This window comes from Puntigrus tetrazona, unplaced genomic scaffold (genome assembly GCF_018831695.1).
Source record: "Puntigrus tetrazona isolate hp1 unplaced genomic scaffold, ASM1883169v1 S000000283, whole genome shotgun sequence".
NCBI lineage: Eukaryota > Metazoa > Chordata > Actinopteri > Cypriniformes > Cyprinidae > Puntigrus > Puntigrus tetrazona.
The window spans coordinates 1,942,501-1,960,753 of NW_025047944.1; the positions used below are offsets into that span (position 1 = coordinate 1,942,501).

The window sequence follows — 18,253 nt, forward strand, 5'->3', positions numbered from 1 at the left end:
GAAGAACACATGGAGAACAGAATTTATAACACTGTGATTTATAATACTAAGAAAATATAACACTGTTAAAAAGAATGACCATGTCCACAGTAATCAGATCAGATGCCATCACTGTATAACCATTACAGCATGAAACTGATTACGATTTATTTCTTTCTAATTCAGGATGTATTTACGAAGCTTTCTGCTTTTCACAGATCAGTAAGAGCAGCCCTCATTAATCGATAGATCAGCCTTTACTAATCAATCACACAAACAGACCGTTTATCAGTACATTAACCGATGAAGAGCTATCCAGCACTGATGGATGGATGGATGGATGGATGGCTGGATCAGAAGCACTCACCTCCCACCAGCAGCGCCGAGCCGAAGGCGAACATGTCGAAGTCGCTGAAGCCCTCCGGTAACGTGTACGAAGCCATTTTCCTTCTGACCGCTGCTCTACAGTGTCACACTTTATATGTGTGTTTATTTCTTGTGAAAGCGCGTGTGAGATTTAAAGCCTCTGAAATCCTCGCAAGAATGTTTTAATACCACAAAAGTTTGTGAAATCAGCCCTGCGTCTGAAGAGCGCTTTAAGAGCAGACCACTGCTTCAGATCCAGCTCTGTGTGCCTTTACTGATGCTTCTAACTAACAGTGCATGCTCAAACAACCACCAAATAATGCTCCATAAAACTAAACAAATCTTTGAATTAATGGTCATTGAGTTCTTAATTCCACTGACAGCTCATCCAGAATTCACGATGTTTGTAAATGAAATGTTTGTGCCCATCATAAAAATAGCAGGAAATAGATGATCATTTTCTGTCCCATTCTTTTTTATTAAATACACTGAATTTATAACCTTTTATTAATGAGTTGTGCTTGAAACATACACTTGTCTCACACACACACACACACACACACACACACACACACACACACACACACACACACACACTAGCTGTATAAAGTGGTAATCTGACTACAACAGGTTCCAGTGCAAACGGTTGTAATTAGGAAACTAATTCTTAGTCCTCAGGTTTCAGATGTTAATGCCGTTATGTACACTGAAGTGAAACGTGTTCACTGTAATCTTTCTAAATTCTTTCAGCTGGCAGAACTAAACATACACAGCAGCATTTGTGTTTTCTGCCCAGGAGGATCGTGCGGTTGTTTCACCAGTTCACTTGAGAAAAGTGTCTATTAAATTAATTCATTCATATTTATATAATATACAGTTCTAAGTGAGCCTATGATGAGTCAATTGAGTTTGAATTTAGTTTATTCATTGACAGAATAGGATATTGTTGTGGATAAACAACTCTGATACTCATTTCCTTTATTTTGACACTTGACAAAATGTCACACTGGATACGAACACATATTTGTTATAATATAGAAATATGTTTGAATTCACAATGAACTACAATATTTCGAACAACACACGAATGTCTGTAGTTTATTTCGCTCTTTACCGCCACCTCGTGTTTTAAACGAGTATTCACTCTGCTATCTATCGCCATCTGCTTTTTTTGCTTTAATCATAGGCATTATAGACCAAGCAGACAGTAAGGATTATCACATTAGGTAACCACTATACCCAGGCATGTGAGTAAAGCCGATGCAATAGAAAAGATAATATGGCTGAAAAAAAATCGTTCATATTATCATCAATTTAATGCACCATAAACACTGAGATTTATACTCAAGTCCTGCTTTTGCTCATTATTGAATTAACTGCAGTTTTGATCTATTGGTATGTCAAGTCAAAGGTCAAACTAACAACACTGATCTTTTGCATGTATAAAATAACCTATAGTGTGCTGGGTTTCTATTTCTATGTCTGTAATAACATTTTTAATTTAAATAATAATCTTCAAAAAGACACATCACAAAAGATTCAAGATTTCCCAGACACTATATGATTTACTCGGTATGTCATGTGAAAATAGAGCAAAACAAAGACATTCACCAATAAGATGCTGTGAATTCACAAACTGTTGTCCAATCCCAGGTCTAAAATTAACCCTCCAATCAAAAAAAGAAATGTCTGGTCTGTATATATACAAAAGACAAGCACACAGCCTATGGGCTTCCAGGAAGGAATAATCGTGTAAGTGAAAATACCCCAAGTCCTTCCTCTAATCTGCTCTATCCCTTTTATCTGGGGATTCGAAGCAGAGCGAGCAGAAAGTGTTTGAGAGCCACAGAGATGCTGCATATGCTGCGTGATTAACATCCTCAAACCCATCCGGACGCTAGCTATAACAGAAGATGTGCGCTCTGGGCTTCTGGACTTTTTTTGCGTCTGGCCGCATGTTTCGGGTTTTTGCGCTGCTGCTGTTCTGCTTTCCGTTGCTTTGCAGCACTTGTCCTGCTCAATGCAGCTGCTTCTACCACAAACTGAGTGACGGATCGAAGTCAAGGTAAGATTTGACATGGACTGTCATTTAACTAAATGAAACCATCCTGTAGAGAAGTCTCATAAGGATTGTTGTCTGCAGAATATTGACAGGCCAGATTGTCTGTGCTCTTTATTTAGTCGTTGGATTAACGTGTGTGTGCTTTTTAATCTTCTCTGCTTGTTAGTTCAGACTTCTGCCGTTCACACACAAATACAATAAATAAAATACAATGAATGCAAAATTAGAAATGCAAACTAGTCAAAGAGAAATATGTCATAGCAATATATTTAAGCAAAGTAGAGTATGATAAAATCACAATCAAATATCTCCACAAAAGGTCACTGTGCTTGACCTGTGTGATGTGTTTTTATAGGAGCGTCTTGTGCAACGATCCCGACCTCGCCGCCATCCCAAACAGCTTTCCCTCGGACACTTCCAAACTCCGCATCGAGAAAACGTCCATCAGCCACGTCGCCAGCGAATCCTTTCATTACCTCAGCAGTCTGGAGTACCTCTGGATATCCTTCAACTCGCTCTCCTCCCTCAGCGCAGAGAGCTTCCGAGGACTTTACACCTTGGATGAATTACGAATGGATGGGAATGTTCTCACTTCTTTTCCGTGGGAATGTTTGATGGACATGCCGAACCTTCGGCTCCTGGATTTGCACAACAACAAAATCAGTAGCATCCCCGCTGAAGCAACCATCTACATCAGAAACTTGACCTACCTGGATCTGTCCAGCAACAGTCTGAGCACCGTTCCAGCTGAAGTTCTTACTTCATGGTTCTCTCTGAAACCTCCTCAGGATTCAGAGAATTCCAAAATGATACTGGGTGAGTTAGATTCTGCTGTTTCTGCTCATTTCCATCTCAGTTGTAAAGTCTTAGTCACTGACAAATAAAGAAAAGTTGACGGAAGTGTCTGTTTTTTGTGCAGGTCTGCATGACAATCCCTGGCAGTGCGACTGTCGTCTCTTTGACTTGGTGCAGTTCCAAAAGTTACCTTCCTCGTCAGTGGCGTTCATTGATTCTCGTCTACGCTGTGCCGAGCCGGAAAGTCTGTCGGGAGTGCTCTTCTCTGACACCGAGCTCCGTAAGTGTCAGGCTCCCCGCGTTCACACAGCCGTGGCGAGGGTCCGCAGCTCCATAGGAAACAATGTCCTGCTCCGCTGTGGGACTATCGGTGTCCCCGTCCCCGAGCTGTCCTGGAGCCGTGCGGACCGCAAGCCCATGAACGCCTCCGGTACGTTTGTTTTATGTTTCCTTTGGTTTACAGCTTTTGTTAAATAAAGCATCCAGGCATAGCTAATGCATCTGCTTTAATAATTAAATCTGCTACTTGTGTATAAAAAGGGGTCATCGGATGCCCATTTATAGTCTATAACATAGTTTGGTTAAAATTTCTCAAAAATAGTTTAAAACATCACTCTATTTACCCAGCTCTGTTCACAGTGATTTTGGTGCATGTCCCTTGAAATGCTAATGAGCTGTGCTGACCACGCCCCTTTCTTTTGTGTTGATGAGCTCTACTGTCCTGCTGCTCTGCTCATTTTTCCATGAACAACCGTGCATAAATCATAACTGGCAACTAATGAAAATCAATAATAGCGGCATTCACAACAGTAGGCTCATATTTAAATTTTATTTTTTTATAAGGGTGTGAATGATATGATTTAGCCAATGCACATTTGATTGAAAGCTTGGCAGACTGATGACAAGATGCAAGCAAAAATGTTCTGTTAATTATCGTTGCTCTGCGTGTCTGTTTTTCTTCAAAGCACAAACTGAATGCCTAATGTTGGTTTGATTGTTTGTGATGCGTGAGAAAATAAAACATTTTCCCTACCTAATGTTGTAGATTTAATGCAGTTCGTCTTCCGACTTGCTCCCTTTATAATCTCTTTAATTAGTGCTGCTGTCAGGAAACCGTTTGAGTGTTCTGGATAGTATTGCGGGGGTGGGTTTAGCAAGCAGGATCTGTGCAGGCTTTACTGTTTTATATCTCTCCGTCACATAACCCCATGTGTGTGATGAGCCATGTATTTCCCTAACGCACCACACAACTTGTAGGCCTATATTTTTCCGCCAAGGGGTGAAAACAAAAACGATTATTTATTTTTGATAATTATTATTTTATTTCAGTTAGTTGTTCAATAAATGTTGTTACTTTTGTTTAATTTTAGTTTTTCACTTATTTGATCATTTTTATTTTATTTCAGTTTACAAAATCAATTTCGTAAACTGAAATAAATTTCATCTTCGTTTTCGTCTTAGTTTTTTTGTTTAAGAAATGTATGGGAGTAACTTATGTCTGCTATATTCATTATTACACCTCAATCACTTTCCAAATTAAGGACTGATGACAGGTCACTCAGGGCGGAGCTAAGGGAAAACACCCAACAATAGTGGGCGGGGACCTGTATTTGTGTGATGTCACAGAATTTGTTATGATTATAAGGGTGTGTACACACTGCCAACACACATTTATGTTCAAACAACATGTAAAAGTGAATTTTGCATCTGATGACCCCTTTAAGAGAGCAGAAAATATACAGGTATGCCGGCAAAATTTGCTGTAATTACTGTACTGCAGAGTTAAGAACTTATATTGAAGTGTTTTTTGCTTGATCTTGCAGTTCAGCAGGAAATCTCTAAAGAGGGCATCATCTGGTCCATTCTCAGCGTTCCTGCTGTGTCATACAGGGATTCAGGCAAATACGTTTGCAGAGCTACTAACTTTGTCGGAAGTGCAGATGCCATTATCTCACTTGTCATTTCTGATACGTGGCAAATCGACGAAGCTGTCGCCAAGAAAAGTCACGGGAAGAAGAATGCTGGCTTCGGCCGAGCGGCGTATCAAGAAAAGCTCATCGCCAGGTACGTGCCTCCGGCCACATCCGCCGCGGTGCCCATCATCGAGCCCCTGAACAGACCCAAAGCCACGGCCTCCATCCAGATCGAAAGCTACAGCATTTCTGAAGGCGTTTCCAGAGCAAAGGGCACGGCGCCGCCTGCAGTGGTCTCCGGAGCGGTCAGCAGAGCGCCAGAGCTTCAGAAGGACGTCTTGAGTAACTTGGAGGCGAATGCGTCGTCTCTGCAGCAGGGCCCGGAGCGCAGAGTTGTTCGCTCAGTCAAAGTGATCGGAGACACGGACCACACAGTGTCGCTGAACTGGCGGGCTCCCACTGCCTCCAACACCACGTCCTTCAGCGTTCTGTACGCCGTCTTCGGGGAGCGTGACATGCGCCGCATCAACGTCGGCCCGGGCAAGAACCGCATCACCATCGAAGGCCTGGTACCCAAAACTAAGTACATCGCCTGCGTGTGCGTGAAGGGCCTCGTACCCAAGAAAGAGCAGTGTGTCATCTTCTCCACGGACGAGGCGGCCAGCGCCAGCGGCACACAGAAGCTCATTAACGTGGTGGTGATCTCAGTGGCCTGCGTGATCGCCGTTCCTCTGACGCTCATCGTCTGCTGTGGAGCACTGAAGCGCAGGCTGCAGAAACTGATGGGCCGGAAGTCCAAAGACATTCAAGACTCGTACGTGACCTTTGAGACTCTGTCTCCTGGCAACAAAGCCAAAGGGCTGGAGGGGGAATATCTGAGTAGACTCAACCCAGACGAGTCCAACCGGCTGCTGTCGGCCCGCTCCAGCGTCGACTCGGAGGCCACAGCCAGAACCGAGGGCCAGCCCAACGAGTACTTCTGCTGACCGGCCTGCTTCAGATGACTCTGTGCCTGACGCACTCTTGGCATGGGCCGGATTACACTTTCCATGTGTTCGAAAGCTTCAGTACATATCAGCTTTGTTCTTTCTCAGCCCGTCAACGGTACAAGCCACCTTAGAGAAAGTCCGGTGTTCAAAAAAGGGAAAATTGTCACACAAGAGTGAAATAATAATGTTTGTATTTTTTATTTTTGTCATGCACTTTTCCAATGGTATGTTTATCATTGATTCATTTATCATGCATATTCTGCAATGGAAAGTCTCTGTCCAACACATAATACCCATCTGTATAATATAGAAGGCGAAGTGTTATGTAAGCGTGGAGTGTTATTTTTTGTTTGGACAATATGCATGCTTAATCATTTTCCTTTTTACTTGTTCTTCTTTATACTGTTATCTTGTCACAGTGTACTGGGGCAACTGTTTTCCACTCTTAAACCTTAAAACTGTGCTTATAATCTGTCATATCAGGAAAATGTTGATGTCTGTACTTATTAAACATGTTTTAAAATATAACTGAATAAAACCATTTTTTATATGGTTTCTTTTCTCTTAATATTTCCTTTTTGTTTATGAAGAGATAAAGACACCTTAGCTGTGCTATTCCTAGTTTGTCAGAATGTTCAAAGCGATATTTAGAAACTTCCAAACAAGTTTGAGCTTTAAGGATAATAGGATTTACCCCACTGAACCACTGAACTACTGTCAGTCGTGCAAAGCTCCTCGAGTCTGCTGTAAATGTGGACCTACATTGCAATGTATTTGTGTATGTGACATTTGACAACTGAGATCCCACATTTAATTCTGTACTGAAGATATTTACATAATAGAAGTAATTCATATTTCTTCACCGATGTTTTGTTGTTTTTCTTATAACTGTTTTCAGTAATCTATTCACAGTAAAGCGTTCTGTTGAAGCTTAATTTACTCCCTGAAAAAACGTGTCAGGTTAGTTTAAATGTAATAAGCTTAACGTCATCAGGACTATAGATAAACTGCTCCTCAAGCCGTCTTCTGAACACTGTGGCCATCATATTCTTGTTCTGTTCTGTCAGTTTTGTCAGAGTTCTGTGGGATCCGTGTCTCAGACTGGATGCTCCTGATCTGACCAAGGCTCCTATCTTTAGTTTAGGCTGGTGGAATCACTCTATAAATAACCCAGTAATTCGCTCTCTAGATTGATTCAGCTTTGTTAGGTTGTTTTACTGTAACCACAGAGCAAGCTGGTTCTTTTTCTTTATTTACTGATCTTTCCATAGGAAGGATCCCGCAAAATATTCCTGAGAATTTTGCAAAAGTCTTTATTATAAGATCAGATTTAACTGAAATCCCACAAGTTCCATTCTGTACAGTCAAGGCCTTGACATTTCTATGGCTAAAAAAGCTTCTCTGAAAAGCATTCTTTTTTCCGAGACGCCGGTGATGAAGAAAACAGCACTGCCAGCTATAGACCGCATGTTAATATACATCAGAGACAGATATTCTGTGGTTCTTTATAAACAGAAGCAAACACTGATTACACATTTTCACTGAGAGGGTTTTCTTGCATTGTTTTTAAATGTTATAAAATGTCAAATAATCAAGGTTAGTGGGAGTCATTGTTTTCTTTAATGTAATGTGGTCATAAAAACAAGATATATTAATAGAAAAGCTCCTCTCAAGATATACTATACTACAGCTTTTTAGGAATCTGGGTTAGAGTCCAAATAACATTATTTTTGAACAACATTATTTTTTGTAAAAAAAAATGCTGTAAAAAGCTCAGATCTTACTAGTATCGCAGCACTGCAAATATTCTTATATTTCTATTATAAATAGCTAGTTTTACTTCATTCAAGTTGGCTTCAGTAATAATGTTTGGTAAATGAATATTAAAAACAATGAATAATAGGACAATGACATGAGTCTCTTTTAATTTCTTTAGATAACACTTTTAAAAATGTTTTATTTCTAAAGCACAGACTTGATATGATGATTCCTAATGAACACATTTAACATTCAGAAATGCCTTACAGCAAATAGCACATGGATGTTCATCTGCTCTCTTTCTCAGAAAATGTACAGGAAAATTCAAAAACTTTCAAAATATCAGTGAAAAACTCTTTATAAAACAATAATTACAATAATAAAAAAAAGGTTTGACAGCAGTAACTACAAATGAGAGTCCAATGTCCATACAGTCTGCAGACTTTTACCAAAGATCCTCAAGGCTGAAGAAATACAGTCAGACACAAAGTACATGCAATATCACATAAATAATCAGTAGAAATCAGAAAGGGTTGTTACAAGTTCTTCTAACATTCATGGTTAGATTCAGATTAAATTGAAGGAAACCTAAAGATGGCAGTATGGTGCTAATTATGAGATTACAGTGGAGTTTGCTTTACTTTTGCAGATCTATAACTAATGCATAAATGGGTCTAAGAAGCACAGCAAGGCCAAGGAGCTTGAGGTGAACATTACTGAAATAAAGAGCATCAAGTAGCTGCTTTCTGTTTACAAACACACATGGTATGTGCATATACCAGCATTGGCAAGTTTCTTAGCATTTTTAAGGTATTTTTTCTTGTAAGAATACCAGCCAGATCTTAAATGACTGTACTGCATGTTGAAAAACACTTCGGGTATACCAGACTGCCACTTCAAAAACACTTTAAAAACAAAAAAAAGCAGCATTCTTCTCAGCAAATTGTTTGCAGCATCAAATGTCCAGCGGTCCATAAAAACACACATGTTGGTATCCACCTCTCACACCGGTCATTGTGTCAGTAATAGTAGCCTTGATTTGCCTCATTGATTTTCTGTTCTATTCTCATTTTAAGCTCGGACACAAGAGCGGAGCTGATGCCACTGCCATCTTTGTTCTGTCCAGATCTCTGGGCGGCGTCAGTGGTTTGTCTGGTCCTCCAGCTGGAGCTGCGGCTGGTGTTCCTGGAGGCCAGCGATCCGGACACAGTGGGCACTGACCGCAGCCACTCGCTGGGCCGGGAGTGGACCGGAGGCGGAGGCGGGAGGACCGGAGCGCTGGGGGTCAGAGGCTCTGCTCTGCTGGAGCTCGTCTCATCATCAGTCAAGAACTTCCCAAATTTCTGATCGCTACGTCCAGACCAGAGCCTGAAGGTCCAGCGCTGAGGCTCTTTGGGCCTTCTGCGAATGATGCGGCGTGCCGGCGTGATCCTGTTAGACTTTGTGTTGCGAAAGTACATGATCGTGGAGATCATAACTGTCACCAAAACCATCACGGTAATAATGCTGACAGCCAGGCCAAGAGCTTTCACTGGATTGTCTCGGCTCTGCATTAGAAAAGCAGCCATGGGCCCTTTGAGACGATTCTAAAAAAACACAAAAAGTCTAAATAACTTTCATTTTCTTCACATGAAGAACATGGACTACATGAATGAAAAATTACTATGGATGAACTATAAAATACTCTATTACATTGATCTAAACAAGTTTCATGTTTTTATACCCAGAAATTCATATCATAATTCAAAGTACTTGTGTTTCTTTGGACACTATGGTAGTAACAATGGTATTCTCCCCAAACAAATAAACAATGCTCTTTAGAAGCTGCCCGTTCATCTCACCGCATCCGTGATGTCTATTTTCACAACCGCCGTTGTGCTGAAGGATGGAGAGCCTCGATCACGAGCCTGGACCACCACAGACCACCGGCAGTCTTTCTGTTTGGTGATGTTCTGCACGATCTCCATAGACTTGATGTACGGTTTGAGCTTAATCTCTCCTGTGGAGGTGTTAATGTCGAAAATGTTGTCTGGATCGGCTTTCATGATGGAATATTCAATCAAGTTATTGGGTTCCTCTGCGTCCTCATCCACAGCCTGAAAACAAACCAAAATCAGATTCAAATAATATCATAATATTCACAGTCGCACCATGAGTGAGGATATTGTTGAGTCAGATTGCTCACAGATGCAGAACTTTAAGCTGGTTGTGGGATCATGGGAGTTCATGCCATCAGGCTCAATGTGAGATTTGGTTTTTAAATATTGCTCTAATCTACTGGGATGTAAGACAGATGGCTGTCCAAAAAATAGGAGTTTTGTCGGATAACACAAACCTCTATTTTCACTGGTGCCCCAATGATCATGGTCTTCTCTAGGAAGTTTTGGTTGAATTCTGGTGGGTGGTCATTTTGATCCAGCACCGTCACAAAGACCTCTGCGAGGCTGTATTTGCCCTCAGTGTCTTCAGCTTTCACATAGAAGTTATATTTTGACTTCACTTCAGCGTCTAAAGAGGCCCAGGGCTGCGTGTAAATGATGCCAGACGTGGGATGAATGAGAAACCTGCAACAGACAATACTGTTTTCAGAACAGTGATGTAGTTGGCATCACAGATGTTGTTGAACTTATGCTTCTAGTTTGAGAAGTGTCCAAACGTTGAGATGCACTGGATCTTAATGATGGCTTACAGTCTCTCTGTTTAATGGCCATTATAAGATCAAAATAAACATATGGCTGTGTGCCTAAATTTTAAGAGCTTGTCATCAAGTCTGGATTTTAATTGGCTGCTTTATTCTTGTCAGTGTGACTCTCTGCATGTGAAAATTAACAGTCAGCCAAAAAGCTGCTATTTTTCACACCATTATAATTCGCCTCCTGCATTGGAGAAGAATCAAGGCATAAATTTACAGGTTTTGCATTACCCGTATGCGTTCTACCTCCAGCTGTCAAATCACTCGCTAATTGGGCCTTGACTCACTCGCGGGTGTGGAGACGCTATTTTTACTTCTTCAATCCCATTACAAGATTAGCCAGCTCCCTCACTGGAGTCTTGTCTATAAGCTGTTTTGTGCATGTCCTTTAGTCCTTTACTGGCCTTATAAAAACAAGCAAAGCATCCAGATACGGGCGAGCGTGGGGTCAGCTTTGCCACTTTTGCTGAAGTTTACCTCTGACCCCAAACTCAAGAAGATGACTGACAAGACACTGAGTTTGGTCCTGTTCTGCTGGAGCTGATCTTTTACTTGCAAAAAATATCAAGCTAACATTATTTGCAGAGTGATGTCTATTTTTACTTAAATCTCAAACAGATGACAAAATTTTTTTTGTGGTGCTGAGGAATCCGTGATTCAAAGCCAGTAATGTTCATTACTATGCTCTGTACTTACAGATCAGCGCCAGAGCCATAGATGGAATATTTCACTTCTCCCCAAAGCCCTGAATCCGGGTCTGTTGCCTGAAAAACACCAGATACACATCAGTGCTCAAAACACACCCAAAGCAACAGACCGTCCAACATAAGACCCAGAACTGTTATTCACTGTTAAGCATCATTTCAATCAGCTCACGGTCACTGAGACGACATTGGAGCCTCCTGGGGAATTCTCAGGGATCCTGGCGATGTAAAACTCAGAGGAGAACTTTGGGATGTTGTCGTTTGTGTCCAGAAGATTGATCACGATATCTGCAGTGGCACTGAAGCGCTCGGGAGTGTCAGTCTCCACCGCTAACAGCTGATAAACATCACAAACACACTCCTCAGGATCAAACATTCAGCTAAAAGATACTGTCCGTGTGATCAAAATAAAAGATCAGGATCAGACCTTGAATGTTAGGAACTGGTATTTTTCATAGTCGATGGCAGACGAGTTTTCCACAATGATGGTGACCTGAGCTTCATTGAGAACTGTCTGAGGAACCACACGGAGAACTCGAGAAGGTCCCACCAACAAGAGCCTGAACTTAGCGTTTGCTCCCTGAATGAGAACGAGAGATATAGAGAACATGGGACATTAATGGTGAAAAAACAGTAAACATTCACAGAAAAACATCCTTAAAAATATAACAAAGTGCTATTTCAAATAAAAGTGTTTAATTGTTGTATAGAAAGCAGGCAAAAACAACGAATCATTTGATATCAACATATCAGATATTAACAACCTTATTCTTAGTCACTGTGCCATGATGTGTGTGAATCTTGTGGTTTGCAGATGTGATTTGTGTGAAATGTGAAGGACTGAAAGTAATACAGCACTGCTACCCTGTTCTTCTGTTGAGCTGCAGTTTAATTTTCTCACTTTTAGTATGATTAGCTAAATGTCATTGATGTGCTCTAAATGAAATACACCTATCTCTCTGTTTCATGAGCGACTGTTGACTGCGCACCTGGTCCGAGTCGTTAACCGTGATCTTCAGACCGCGGAGAATCTCTCCTTCCGCCGGATGCTCGTACATGGTCAGCTCAAAGCGGTTCTGAGGGCTGTTCTCGCCGTAGAACGTGGGCGGGTGGTTGTTGAGGTCCACCACACGAACAGTGACCGTGGTCACGCTGGAGTCTGAAAACCTGTCGGCTCCAACCTCTGCAGCCTTTATTTACAAAGAGTCGTATTAGGCCACATGTGAAGCTAATTAGAAATACTTACTCAAACTGTAACAACCAAAGTCAAAACCTTGACTTTTATCTCATATAACTCGTTTCTCAGCTGTACAGGAAATGATGTCAAGCTGATACAGCCGCTCGTGCTGTTGATGCTGAAAAAGCCGTCGCTGCCTTCGAGAACAGAAGAGACAGGAGATATTAATAGTGCAAGAATTTGATAAACTATGACTGTTTATCTCTGGAGCTTAGAATAAGCACTACAACGCATCTGACCGCTCAAAATGGAGTAATGGATGGCGTTGGGGTTGTTCTGGTCGCCGTCTTTAGCAGAAACCGTGAATATCTCTGAACCCTGCTCACAAAACACACAAAGTTAGTGGGCATCCTCAGCCAGTCAATACTGTCAAATATGTTGGAGTCATTTCTCAATAAACAGTTACAATGAGTACAAAAAGTTGTTTATGTGATACCTAAATGAAAATCTAAATGAAAATGTAGATTTCTTGAAAAATAATGGAACACAAGCACAATGAAGGTTTTTTTAGGATTTTAGATATGAAATAATGTCACACTTACTGGCATAGAGACTTCATACACAAATCCAAAATATGGAGTGCCAATAAAAACTGGAGGAGAATCCTGGGTATCGAGGACATTGACGGTTATGATGGCTGTGGAGGTCATGACCTGATATCTCCCATAATATTTACCTCCACCATCCTGAAACAGACACACAGCACTGATACTAACTGACTGATTCATGAGGAAATCTTCTCATCTTTGGACTTCATGTGGACTTTAATGTTTCAAGATCAACGCAAACAAGATTTCATGCGTCTGTTGTTCACCTTCGCAACCACAGTGACAAAATGAGTCCTGGAGAGCTCGTAGTCCAGCGATTCTCCGGGTCTGATGCGCAGAACTCCACTGTGACCATCGATAGTGAATTTAGTGCTGGGCATCGACTGCAAACAAAATAACAATCGATAAAAAATAACAATTGTGGGACTCTCAAAGCTGGCCCACGAGATCCACTTTCCTTCAGAGTTTAGCTCTAACCCTGATCAAAAACACATAAGCATGCTAATCTTTGTCTTCAGGATCATTATAAAAGCACAGGTAGGTGAGTTTGATCAGGGCTGGAGCTTAACCCTCCAGGGCAAGATTTGAGTAACCCTGATATGATGCTTCTCTCTCAAACACAAAGCCACAATCACAAACACTTCAGGAGGCCATCTGTTCCAAACTATTAAACTCTCAGTTGGCAAATGGCACTCATCGAACCACCATTACAAGCTGCTGAGATCTGAATCATACAATCACAACTGCTCGCTGGATGAAGTATGTTTTATGCATCAGAATGATGAGAAATCATAGAGATTGACTTGTCATGTTTTTCCTCAGACACTCTCCTCGCTGACCTCAGATGCCTAACGAATGCGACATGTGGCCGAGCGCAGAGGTAAGCCAGGCTAAGCCTCCAACCTGCCTAAATGTAATTGAAATTTAATCCAGCAGCAGCACATTTTCTGATGCTTCGCTATCACGATCTGTTCGATGGTTCCTGAGGCCCGTGACTGTCCTCTACAAGCATATTTAACACTACTTTTACAGATTCAGATTTCACTGATTGTTATCTTCCTCCCTTCAGAAGAGACTACATAATTAAAAGCATGTGGTTTTGTCTAACCTGCAGGTAGTAGCTGACACTTCCTCCTGACCCGAGGTCTCTGTCGACCGCCTGGACTCTGTAGATGCTGCTGCCCGAGGCTGCATCCTTCAACACATAACCCACACACACATGTTTGTTTTTAGGACTTGTAGGGACTCTCCATAGGTGTAATGTTTTTATACTGTGGAGAATGTGTTAATATTCCACACCAACCCTACACCTAATTATGAGGACATTGAAAATATCGTCATAAACCACCTTCAGATTGTAATACCTCTGTCATAACCATATCATTAAACATCTGTTCCTATAAGCCAGAAATCCAACACACAGACACACACACACCATACACACACACACACACACCACACACCACACACCACAACTACTGATCTGTTCATTTCCAAACGTCTTCTCATTCTCACCTCAGGAACATCAACTATGAGTGGCTGATTCAGAAACTCAGGCTTTTCATCATTAGCATCGGTGATAAACACTCTGACATTTTCTACAACCTGGAGAAGTGAGATATAAAGTAAATCTGACTTTACCAATAGTACATACAACATAAATGGACATTAAAACACATTTAACACAATTTGCATAATAATCAGAAGGTAATGGGACTAAATAATGATTAATGAATAATATAATATTTTTGAAATCATCTGTCAAAGACTAGCATTACTATTTCTTAAAAGTGAAGTGTATAGTTTTGGCACCAGTAGGTATTAATAAAAATCCTAAAAATAGGTAAGGATACAAATTTCTCATAGAAAAATGATATATTCTATATTTTTATTTGAATCATGTTTTTCACCTTATTTCTCCCATCTGTGATGGTCACAAATGCAATGATCTCATCCTGAACCTTAGCAATAGAAACAAGTGAATTATTGAGACAGATTTGTTTGACATCATGGTTTCATCCTGACACGTATTTTCCAGAGTGATTGTGTCAGGATTGAATGTAATGTGATCTACTCTCACCTCTCTGTCCAGGGCTTGTATTAGAGTCACATTCCCTGATTTGGGCTCAACGCTGAAGAACTCTTTGGAGCTCTTATCAAAGGTCATGCCGTAGGTCACCGGCTCTTCTTCGGGGTCAGTGCCGTTTAGTGTGTAAACATGAGTCCCTGTGAAAGAGTCCAAATTATTCGTCATATCAGGTGAGGTATGTGTGTTATTATCTTAAAGACATTATTTACTACAAAAAAGTATCTTAGTAGCAAATAATATAATATTTGTTAAATGTAGTAAAAGCAGGGTCATATCCACCATGAACAGATACAGACACTTCCCAGAAAATGAGCTTCTAGAACCCTAAAGCCACCCAAAAAACTTCCCTGTCACTCATGTTAGATCACAATTAGCTGATTAGATTACAATTGATTCTATAAAAATCGAATGAATTGTTGCACACAACAAATATGTATTCCGCAGGACTGGAGTGATTAGGCTCATTATATCTATGTTCTCTGATCAGTTCCAAATGACACATTCAATCTGTGCCTGTATACAGTGTGTGATGTTTTTTTTATTATATTGTCTGTTATTCCTCACTATCAACATGTTATCATAAAATTAAATGCTGACCAACAGATGTGTCTTCAGCGATGCTGAATAACGCCATGTTTCCGTTGCTGCTTCCAGCTCCGTTATCATAGAAATACGGTGCAAAGTCAGATTGTCCTGAAAAAGACAAACCCCTGCAACTCAGCATCAAATAACATAGAAACATACATCAAACATTTAAAGCTACTAAACCTCGTGATGATGTTCACACGCATAAATACTGGGACTGTGATGTAATTTTAAATGAAACCACTGACAAAAATGATCTAGACCAATTTAACTGGAATTCAGTCTCAGTCAAGAATGTCACTGAAAATACAAAATACAAAAATAAAAATACAGTTCTACTGCAAATTCTAGGGAATTAAGTCAAAAGTGTATTTTATGTGCATTTCCAAAGCACAGTTCTGCTCTCCTGCAAACACTTGCTCAGTCCTTCCTTTATACTTAAAGGATTATTGAGACAAGCACAGTTTGAAGCTGATTACACACACACTACAGACTCATCTCTAACCAGTAAAAGAGCCAGTAACTCACCCATACACATGCACAGTGCCATGAGAAGAATAAAAGTCTGTTTTTTCTTCATACTCTTCATCCTGTAGAGAAAGTGCACAGACACTGAAGGATCATATGGAGAGCTCTGCAGCTCCTGCTCGTCTGAAGACGTCTGTAAAGACGTCTGAGCGCATCTTCAGTAATCCTGTGACTCAACCCACTGCAGCTCATGACTCAAACAGACCAGAACAACACCGCGACCCACAGGAGCGAGGGGCGCAGGTGACAACAGTGAGAGAAAGTCTCAGGTTAGTGTGTTCATATAAGAGTTGTGAACAAAGTGCCATGTCTTTATTCAGCAGCAGACTCTATAAGTCCTGCTCAAACCTGGAAACAGAACCGAGGGTCATTCAGAACTAAATTAAATAGAATGAAAGAACCTTCAATACATTCATATTTTTGCTATAAAGTTTTAATTTGCATCAACTCCTGATGAAGCACAGCATCTGTCACTGACCTATTTTAAGATGTCAATGTGACGCTCATCTGTTGTCTGCGTCACACATTTCACACATTACGGAGTGAAAACACAAGAGAAACTGAGCTCCTAAGTGTACAAGTAACTGAACATTACAGATATGACCTGTCAGGTTGTCCACTGCCCCGGACACATTAGCAGAAACTCCAGAGTGCAGGGAAAAAAAATGTCTGGATTTCTGCATAAAACTTTATATGAATGATTACGAGTCATTGAGTACAAATGCTCGAATGATGGAGCTTCTTTTGATAATCTATAATGTTGTATGCAAAATATGAGGCTATAATAGAATAAACAGATCAGATTTTCAAATCACAGAATCATTTCTGGACAAATCAGACCGTAAACAGTTTACTGAGGAATAGTTTTTTTGTGTAATCAGTTTATATTCCATCACTGAAAACACTGCAGTTCCATCTGTTTCAGTGTTCCTACTTCTAATGCAGAATAACTAATGAACACAGATCATATGTAAAAAATATATTTAAATCATTAAGCCACTTTATGGATGTATTACTGTAATTAAATTTGGAGTGAAATCACTGTATTCATCATCTCAAACAGATTAGCTTTATTAAATGGCAGAAACAGTAAGACATACTTCTCAATACAACATGAATATAAGCAATAAATATTGTTCCATCGAGTATTATAGTTTATTAGCTGTGTATGTTCACAATTCTCAAGCAACATAAGCGTCAAACTTCATATTTGACTCATCCAGTCATAGTTGTAACAATCAATATTAAAATATATAATGATGGAAGACTTGTATCTGGCAAATGAAGAACCTCTCAAATTGTAATTACGACTGAGTAATCTCTAAGCTTTCAGATTCTTTCAGTAATCAGTAAGGTTTTTGAAAAAGGTTTGTCATTATTATTATTTTCTTTGTTTGCATCTTATTTCAGTGTAAAATTTGTTACATAGTTTGTATTTTACTGTCAAAACAATCTATCTGTTCAGTCTGAGAAGTGAATCTGTGATTTAGTTTCTTCCAGAGCCTAATGGTTAGCGTTGGACCAGTTACCCAAAGGTTGTGGGTTTGAGTCTCAGGTCTGGGAGTGAATGTTCTCTCTCCACCCTCAGCACAGCGACTTAGGTGACCAAACCCCTAACAAGCTCTGTGTGTGTGTGTGTGTGTGTGTGTGTGTGTGTGTGTGTGTACTTGTACAAGTTAAATGCAGAGCACAAATACTTGGCCACGCATCGTGTCCATCTTCTCTGAGAGTGAGCTCCCTCTAGTGGTTCACTGCTCTCAGAGCAACTACAGGATCACACAAATACACTTGAGATGACTGTCATCTGCTTCTAAGTGATAACCATTACTTCTCATTAATGCAGTTTAAGTGCTTTGACAGTCAAAAAGTCTAAAGAATATCTCCTAACGTTAGAGTTTTTAAAGTAAGTCACGCCTGTAGCAGTGCTGATGTTCTCATCCTCTCTGGATTAATCAGCATCAGAATACAGATGGAGACACAAGGATTATTCACTAATCTCACTGTCATC

At 40.4% G+C, this 18,253-nt stretch overlaps 3 protein-coding genes across 3 annotated transcripts in view; 1 reads left to right on the forward strand and 2 right to left on the reverse strand.

Annotated features, from left to right (window-relative positions):
- Positions 1 to 588, reverse strand: part of rgrb (retinal G protein coupled receptor b) — a 3,264-nt gene extending 2,676 nt beyond the window's left edge. The window contains exon 1 of the mRNA XM_043231064.1: positions 347 to 588. Coding sequence (XP_043086999.1) covers positions 347 to 422 — 76 coding nt within the window. The 5' untranslated portion in view covers positions 423 to 588. The remainder of the gene's footprint in view (positions 1 to 346) is intronic.
- A 348-nt stretch (positions 589 to 936) lies between these two features.
- On the forward strand, positions 937 to 6,646 carry lrit1b (leucine-rich repeat, immunoglobulin-like and transmembrane domains 1b). Its single transcript, XM_043231063.1, has 4 exons — positions 937 to 2,410; positions 2,763 to 3,223; positions 3,327 to 3,632; positions 5,026 to 6,646. The coding sequence occupies exons 1-4, from the start codon at positions 2,259 to 2,261 to the stop codon at positions 6,099 to 6,101; spliced, it is 1,995 nt and encodes a 664-aa protein (XP_043086998.1). The 5' UTR covers positions 937 to 2,258; the 3' UTR covers positions 6,102 to 6,646.
- A 1,370-nt stretch (positions 6,647 to 8,016) lies between these two features.
- On the reverse strand, positions 8,017 to 16,371 carry LOC122333494 (cadherin-related family member 1). The gene is made up of 17 exons (XM_043231136.1): positions 16,246 to 16,371; positions 15,730 to 15,825; positions 15,124 to 15,269; positions 14,954 to 15,004; positions 14,559 to 14,648; positions 14,152 to 14,238; positions 13,310 to 13,426; positions 13,038 to 13,181; positions 12,735 to 12,813; positions 12,532 to 12,632; positions 12,248 to 12,448; positions 11,686 to 11,838; positions 11,431 to 11,595; positions 11,251 to 11,318; positions 10,198 to 10,426; positions 9,704 to 9,958; positions 8,017 to 9,448 (listed from the first exon to the last, which is right to left on the reverse strand). The coding sequence occupies exons 1-17, from the start codon at positions 16,304 to 16,306 to the stop codon at positions 8,882 to 8,884; spliced, it is 2,610 nt and encodes an 869-aa protein (XP_043087071.1). The 5' UTR covers positions 16,307 to 16,371; the 3' UTR covers positions 8,017 to 8,881.
- Between the last annotated feature and the right edge of the window lie 1,882 nt (positions 16,372 to 18,253).

What these genes read in the sequence shown, in the direction of transcription:
- LOC122333494 (XM_043231136.1), bottom strand. Translation starts at nt 16,306, where the DNA reads ATGAAGAGTATGAAGAAAAAACAGACTTTTATTCTTCTCATGGCACTG. An exon ending in CCATTACTCCATTTTGAGCG is followed by an intron (nt 12,633 to 12,734) that starts GTCAGATGCGTT and finishes CTGTTCTCGAAG; the next exon opens with GCAGCGACGGCTTTTTCAGC. An exon ending in CCAATGTCGTCTCAGTGACC is followed by an intron (nt 11,319 to 11,430) that starts GTGAGCTGATTG and finishes GGTGTTTTTCAG; the next exon opens with GCAACAGACCCGGATTCAGG.
- lrit1b (XM_043231063.1), top strand. Translation starts at nt 2,259, where the DNA reads ATGTGCGCTCTGGGCTTCTGGACTTTTTTTGCGTCTGGCCGCATGTTT. An exon ending in AGTGACGGATCGAAGTCAAG is followed by an intron (nt 2,411 to 2,762) that starts GTAAGATTTGAC and finishes GTGTTTTTATAG; the next exon opens with GAGCGTCTTGTGCAACGATC. An exon ending in GAATTCCAAAATGATACTGG is followed by an intron (nt 3,224 to 3,326) that starts GTGAGTTAGATT and finishes TTTTTTGTGCAG; the next exon opens with GTCTGCATGACAATCCCTGG.